The sequence below is a fragment of the Leishmania braziliensis genome, chromosome 17, assembly GCF_000002845.2.
Source record: "Leishmania braziliensis MHOM/BR/75/M2904 complete genome, chromosome 17".
NCBI classification, from domain to species: Eukaryota; Euglenozoa; class Kinetoplastea; order Trypanosomatida; family Trypanosomatidae; genus Leishmania; species Leishmania braziliensis.
Window position 1 is genome coordinate 208,787 of NC_009309.2, and position 7,184 is coordinate 215,970.

Below are 7,184 nucleotides of genomic sequence, written 5' to 3' on the forward strand. Positions count from 1 at the left end.
CAACCGCTTGCTGCACCCAAAATCAGCGAGCTTCGCCTCACCCATGGCAGAGATGAGCACGTTGTCGCTCTTGATGTCGCGATGCACGACGTTCTGGGCGTGCAGGTAGGCCAACCCCTCCAGCACCTGCCGAGTGTATGAGCGCACGAGCGAGATGCTGAATGGCTCCTTGGCCTTGGAAAACTTCCGCCGCAGGGAGGCGAGACTGCCACCGTGGCATAGCTCGAGGAAGACTTCCATCTGCTGGTTGCCTGTCGGCAGCACGCGAGTCTGACACCCGTAGTAGGCGACGATGTTCTTGTGCTTCAGCAAACGCATGAGGTTGATCTCTGTTTTCAACGCCTTCACCGCCTCCGCATCCTCTCCGTCATCGAGAGGCAGCTCCTGCACCTTCACCGCCAACATCTTCCCATCCTGGGTGATGCCCTCGTAGACTGTGCCAAAGGAGCCCTTGCCAAGCACGCTCATGCGCCGCCAGTCTACCAGCTGCCCCTCCTCAAGTTGGAACGTCTTGGTAAGATTGCTGCAGAGTGTCTCGCTGAACTGCAGCGACACGCTTTCCAAGGAGGTACCAGGCCAGTCTTCGGATTGGCCATAGCCAGCGCAGAATTCGTCGCGGCTTGAAGCGTTGCCGACGCCTCCACATCCTTTGCTAACGCCACCACTCGTGCTTGCAAACAGCATCCGCGCGAAGGGGAAGCCTGTCTCACCAGGCGAGACATGGCTGCTTGGAAACAGGTCTGCTTGAGGCTGCCCCTTGCTCGAACGCGAGCCAAGCGAGAGCTGCTGCTGCCAATGGGTACCGCTGCCACCGTTACTCAAGACGCTCTGCGGGTATCTCGGGCACTCTTGCATCTGCTGCTGGAACTCTTGCCGGTGCTCAGCGTAGTAGGCGTTCGAGTAGCGCACATAAAGCCGCAGCACGCTGCCGCTGCTCTTGCCATCATCTTCCACGAGGCCGCCGGTGCTGATGAACGACGTGGTGGTCGCATCCAACCTGGGGAATAAGGAGAAAGACCTGCCGGCATAGAAGGAGGATGCGTTGTTGTAGTTTGCACTGAAGCTCATGGCTCGCGCGTGGGCATGGTCATTCATGTTTAGCCCATCAACTGGCGAGGATATTCTACAGCCACTCGTGCTTTGAGTGCCGCTGTAAAGGTGATAGAGGGGCGCCACGGACATCGGCGGCGGCGGCGAAGAGGCGTGCAGGCATGGGGAGCTGCCGAGAGCCTCCTTACCTTCCGTCATGGCCATGGTGAACGCGTCAAGCAGCTGGTCAAAGTCCTCCGCCGTGTCGATGTCGACGCGGTCGCCGTACTGATCAATACAGTACATATCGAAGTCCGTCGCCTTCTGAAAGCCGAAGCGCGTCATCACCTCCTTCACGTAGCGGCGGAAGCAGTGACGAGAACGAACGGCGAAGATGACCTTTACGTTCACGTCACCCTCTCTCGACACCTTTGTTCGAGTCAGCTGCGCCGCTGGTTCGGGTCCACCGCGCCACCGCGCACACTCTGACGGTGAGGACGGCACGGCCGAGTTCTTCTCAACCACGGCAGTGTGCTGCTTCAGTTTATTGCTACTCCGCTTCTTTCCCCATGACTTCCCGCCGCCGGCAGAGGTCGATGCCGTCGAGGTGCTTAAGGAGGAAGATGAGGCCGACATCGACGCATCGTCGTCGTCGTCGTCATCAGCGCTGCTGTCGTCGTCGTTCTCATCGTCCTCGTCTGACGTGTCGCCATCATCGTAGTCGTTGTCCTCGCTCTCTTCGTCTTCCTTGTCGCTACCATCCTCATCGTCCCCCTCTTCGTCACTCGAGGGCTCGTCATCTCTCTGGCTACCAACTCCTTGGGCAGGGGTCTTGCTGAGTCTATTGCCTGTCTTCCCCTTCGCCGGCACGCCGCCGCCTCCGGCTCCTCCTTCGCACTCTGCAGCGGCGCTATGCGAAGGGATCGTCGGCGCATAGCAGTGTGCTCGCCAGCCGCCGACGGCACTATCGACACCGATTTTGGTGCTGGTGGTCACACCACTACTTGACTTCCGCTCTGGTAAAGATGCTTCGATCATCGTAGGCGAGAGGGGGTTCATGACTAAGGCCTGTGACGACACGCGATCTACAGGTGCCTTGATGTAGCTCGCAGGGGCGTGTGGGGAAGGGTGATGCGGGGCTGTACTACTCAGCGTCTTGTGCAGCGACGGCCGAGTCGGCGAGTGCGCACCATGGTTGAACTTGGACTCGGCACTGGCCAGCAAGCGTAAGGGTGGCAGCACGTCTGTGACTGCACCTGCGAGGCTACCGTTGCTGCTCTCGCCCCGGGTGGCAATAGGAAAAGCGAGAGCAACAATGGGGGTGATGGCTGACCCCAAGTGTGGCGTACTCTCTTCTGATTTCTCGCTATCATCGCTACCGCGATCCTTGGCAGCCGCTGCAACGACATCCCTGTCGCTGCACACAGCAGGGAGGTGAGGTGCGACGCTGCCGCGCTGGCCGCCCATCTTTATGACAGAGGCGGTGCGGCTGCGGCAGCCTACGGAGGCACTTTTCCCCGATGCCGCCTTAGCGGTGAACGATGATGGCTTAGGCGCTGTCGCCGGTGCGGAGGGAAGGGAGCCAGCGGAGCCCTTGCCTCGCAGATTGGCGACAGCGACTGATGGGGCCTTTGTGGCTGAGCCTGCGGTGGCGATACTTAAAGCGCACCGTTTCGCACCCGCACTGTTCACTGCGGGCGGGAGCAGATGCGATGACGAGGTAAACGGTGTTGGGGATGGCAGTGAGTGCGCAGTTACAGTGTTGGTTATCGCGCTCGACGCGTCCGACTGGAGTAACGCGGACTCACCCTTTCGTCCAGGGGTCGCCGAGGAAGCCTTTATGGGCCCCTTGCCTATCACGCGTGTGGAGGAAGAGGGGTGGCGTCCTCTTCGAGTGGTGCTCTCGGGCACCGCTGAAGCTGTCGCCGCCCCAACCGTGGAAGGTGATGTGCCCTTCTTTGTGCGCTTCTTGATGAAAACTCCCGACGTGGACAGCGCTGGTGGTGAAGCCGAAGATGCTATCTTCGTCGAGTTAGGGGGTCCGCGCTGCATCTGGTAGGGGGAAGAGGGGAGGTGGGACAGCAGAAGGGGTGGAAAAGCTTCGGGTAGGTGAGCTGGTGCAGGAGATTCGCACTTGTGTCTGTGCAGAGCAGTGGGGGAGGGAAGTGGTCGCCTCAGTACATGTTGCTCTCAACGTTGCTTCGTAAGAGCATAAGCACGTCGGTCTGTGAGTTGGTGTGTGTGTGTATGCTGTGAGTAGCGACGAGATGGGGATTGCGCCGTCGCTCTGACAAAGGGGGAGGGATCGAAATGGCCGTGACGATGCTGGGGCGCTGATTGGTGCCGTCGTTGTCGTGTGTGTGTGCGTGTAGGGGACGCGTTTGAGGTGCGTCAGCTGCGTCTTTCAATCGTGTCTTTTGGACCCTCTTTTTCAGAGCCTCCGTCAGCCTTTCGGAGTAGACGCACGCAGCGATTGAACGAGCAACCCATGTGTCCGCATTGTGTACGATGCGGCAAACAAGTCCGCCAAAATGAAAAGTTCAGCAGAAACAAGAAAAAAGCAGAAGCAGCCGCCGCCGAAATAGTGAGTGAGAGAGAGAGAGAGAGACAGAGTGGTGGTGGGGGGGCGATGGGGACAGTAGAGCACACATTTGGCGAAGGAGAGGCTGAAAAGAGAGAGATCGCACTCATGGAAAATGATGGCGAGGGGGGGTGAGGAAGGAGGAGGGGAGGCTGTGTGGTGTGAGACCTGGCCCCATCGCCCACCCTCTTCCTCTTTCCCTCTGCCTTGCTGCCATTTGGCAGGGGCTGGATATCAACATACACAAAGAAAGCAAGAGAGAGAGAGAGGGGCCCCCTAAGCAGACCTTCACTCACCACATGCGGGGAGAGAGAGAGAGAGTGCATGCGAGACGATCAGCACTTGGGGTGCGTTCGGCTGTGCGTGGACGTGACGCCGATGACTGTTGTTGTTTGGTTTATTTCTCCTCTTTTCACTCGATTTCCCTGCTGTGATTGGGCGCGCTTTCTCCCTTCTCTCTTCTTCTCGCTCTTGGGGCTCATGCTGAGAGGAAGTGAGCACTGGCGAGGAAGTGCACCCACACACGCACACACACACAGGCACAGAGCGAGAGAAGGTACCGCACTGAGTGACCAGTTGGAGAGGAGAGAAAAGAGAGGGGGGACGGGGTGGGAGGTACACGGAGAGGGTGGGTGCACGTCTCTCCAGCAAGAGTGGTGCCTGAGTAGCGTACAGGAAGAGAAGAGGTGGCGTAGATCAGTGAAGATTCAAAAGGAGAGAAACGTACAAGAAGAGTGCGGCAGAAAGGAGGGTGCGCACAGTGAAGGGGTGGAGACAATAACGAAAGAGAGAGAGAGAAGGGGGGAGTGATGATGATCCGACAGGGAAGAGTGTAGACCCCGCCCCCTCCCCACGCACACACGCACACACACTCGCAGACAAAGACGCGCGCATGAGCAAAGTGAGGGAGGTGCAGGAAGAAGGAGAGACCACAATATGAAAAAAAAAAAGAAAAGAAAAAAGCTTTCGTTTTTAGCTTCTGTCTCGTCATTTGGTGTTGTGTCTTCTCTTGGCTCGTCGGTTACATACGTTTCCTTCAACTTCGGTGGTGGTGGCGTGCAGTGACGCGCACAATGGGGCGTGCCAGCCAGCCAGAGCGAGAAAGAGAGGGGGCAGAGAGGCGCAGAAGGCCTAAAAGGAAAAAGAGCAATGCAACGCAAGAGACGGAAGTGAAGTACTTGACGGAGAAGACGAAAAGGGGGAAAGAAACAGACGGAAGGGGTGACTCTACAGGTCTATTCTGCCCGTCATGCGCGCGAGTTCCCTCCTCCCCTCCCCGCTGTACGTGTCTAGGTGGGTGTGTGTGGGTGTGTGTGTGGGTGTATGTGGGGGAGGTGCGTGCGTGTCCGTCTATGCCATTCTGAATCCACGCATCAGAGGATAACGCGCGTTGACGACTCAGAAGCAAAAAAAAAAAACGCATAAAGAGATCTAAAGTGTGCTCCAGCGGAGAGAAAGAGAGAGAGAGAGAGAGCGAGCGAAAAAAAACAGCGCAGCCGCCTCCCTCGGGAGGCCGTGCAGGAGTCCTATGAAAAAAAGAAAAAAGAAAAACTTAGCATCGCCTCAGACAAGCGCAGAGGCGCACGTCTGTGCTCAGAAGTCCGAGATGCGGAAACTCGTGGCGCATCTGCCCCTCTCCCTCTCTGGTCAATGCTAGATGCCTCTACTGCGGCAACTACTGACCAGGAAGAGAAACGTCCTCTGGCTGGACCGGGAGGGATGGAGAGCGTGCCTTGCTGGACAACCGCACTTCCATGTTCGCCGCCGAGCCTTCCCAGCATCCGAGCGGCCTCGTTGCGACGCTCGACTTCGACCTCCACACACTGCCGGCGGCAAACGCATCCCTGGCGGGGTCGAAGGTCGACCGAAAAGATGCGGCGTCATTCTCCTTTTGAGCATCGCCATCTTTCTTGGGGGCGCGAGGGGAAGAGGGCGCCGATGGCGCTGGCGAAGCCACGTCCAGCGCCTGTGTATCCGCCTCCGCCTCTGCAGTTGTCGATGCGGCATAGACATATGCCTGGAACTCGTTCACGGTCCCCTCCATCGCTGCCGCCACGGCAGTGTTCAGCGTTCGAAGCGTCTCGGAAGAGAACGCCGCGTCGCGCGCAGTGATGGTCGTAGCCATGGTCGTAGTCGTCGACGTGGTCATCGTGCTCGTCTCCGCGGAACTGGTGAATGGCATTAGCGTCATCGGCACACAGGACGCCGGCGCGCCGGTGGCCGCAGCAGCGCCGCCGCGACAGCGAGTCTCCTCACACCCGCCCAGGTTAACGGAGCCCTCAGGTGTGATGGTGAGCGGGGCCCAGGGCAGGAACACGGAAGTATCGGGTACCAGGCAAGCCGGACTCGCAGCAGCACAACGACCGCCGGCCATTGTTGCCCCGGTCCCAACTCGCGCCATGGTCTCTGTCCAGCGAAGGCACTGTTGCTGTTGCGGGCTGGCGTAGCGGCGGCGATGCCAAGCGCTGTTGCGGTTCACTGCCCTCGAATGAGGAGCCGCACCGCTGGCGCTCATGGCCGCAGCCTCTCTCGTGACCCTCTCCGCCTGTAAACTGCCGGTGCTGCGTATGCGGGCCATACCAGCAGCACCTTCTTGCGAGTAGCGGTGCTGGTGGTGTGGGTTGTGGTGGGGCAGCGCACCGCGTGAGAGCGGCAGCCCCGCCGCGCTGACGCTGCTCGAGCCGGGGCCGTCACCACCACCGAGGCCAGGGTTGAGTGATACTGTCTCAGTACTGGTAGTACTAGTGCGGTTGCAGCAGTAGGTCGTGCGGAAGCTGCTGTTGCCGGCGGCGCCAGCGGCGTTCGAGAAGGTCAGCGCCATCCCAGTCGGCATCTGCAGACTGTGGTCAGCAAAGGCGTGCATTGAGAGGGAGGAGGCGGTGCCATGGGAAAACCCTGCGGCAGACATACGGCGAGGGTGCGGAGCACGGAACTGATATGATGTCTGCTGCAGAGAATGGTGCAAGGGCGGATGACCCTTCTAATGAATCAAAGGATAACCCTACCTCTTAAACCTGCCAGATCCTACCCATTACTACTCCATACCTTTACAGATAACATCTTTCTATCTCCTCCCCCTTCATACGCCCCTCCTCTGGTAATACAACAACATAAAAAAAAACACAAATATCATTCTAAACTATATTAAATCTCACTTTCACATATAAACACCCCAACCTATAATCATAATTTATTCTGAAGCCTCCTATAATCACCTTTCCAGCGCATTATATCATACATAATTCCATACCACCTATTAAGGATTCGCCCAATTTATTTCCAACTTCAGATGAAATCATCTTACTCGGCATTTAAAATAGAACCTTACTCATTAACGACCCAAAAACATAACACCCCAATGACCGCCCAAACACCTCTTTTCCCCTTCAACTTTACTCATCATCGAACAAATACAACGCAACATAATCCCCAAATCATCACTTATCCACTTATCCCTCATCTATCAACCCACTGTCTAACACGTGTAATCCACGACCACCCATCCATATAATTCTCCTTCCCACCTCAATCTCATGATCAACACCAACTCCTTCCTCAACCAATGCTCCGTCCT

The 7,184-nt window shown here is 57.6% G+C and overlaps 2 protein-coding genes across 2 annotated transcripts; both read right to left on the minus strand.

The window, feature by feature from the left end:
- LBRM_17_0470 (putative protein kinase) lies at positions 1–3,081 on the minus strand (the record flags this gene model as incomplete). Its single annotated transcript, XM_003722927.1, has 1 exon — positions 1–3,081. A coding segment is annotated over one exon (3,081 nt), but the record flags the coding sequence as incomplete, so codon positions are not given.
- Positions 3,082–5,285: 2,204 nt separating this feature from the next.
- On the minus strand, positions 5,286–6,518 carry LBRM_17_0480 (hypothetical protein; the record flags this gene model as incomplete). Its single annotated transcript, XM_001563765.2, has 1 exon — positions 5,286–6,518. The coding sequence occupies one exon, from the start codon at positions 6,516–6,518 to the stop codon at positions 5,286–5,288; it is 1,233 nt and encodes a 410-aa protein (XP_001563815.1).
- Positions 6,519–7,184: the final 666 nt, after the last annotated feature.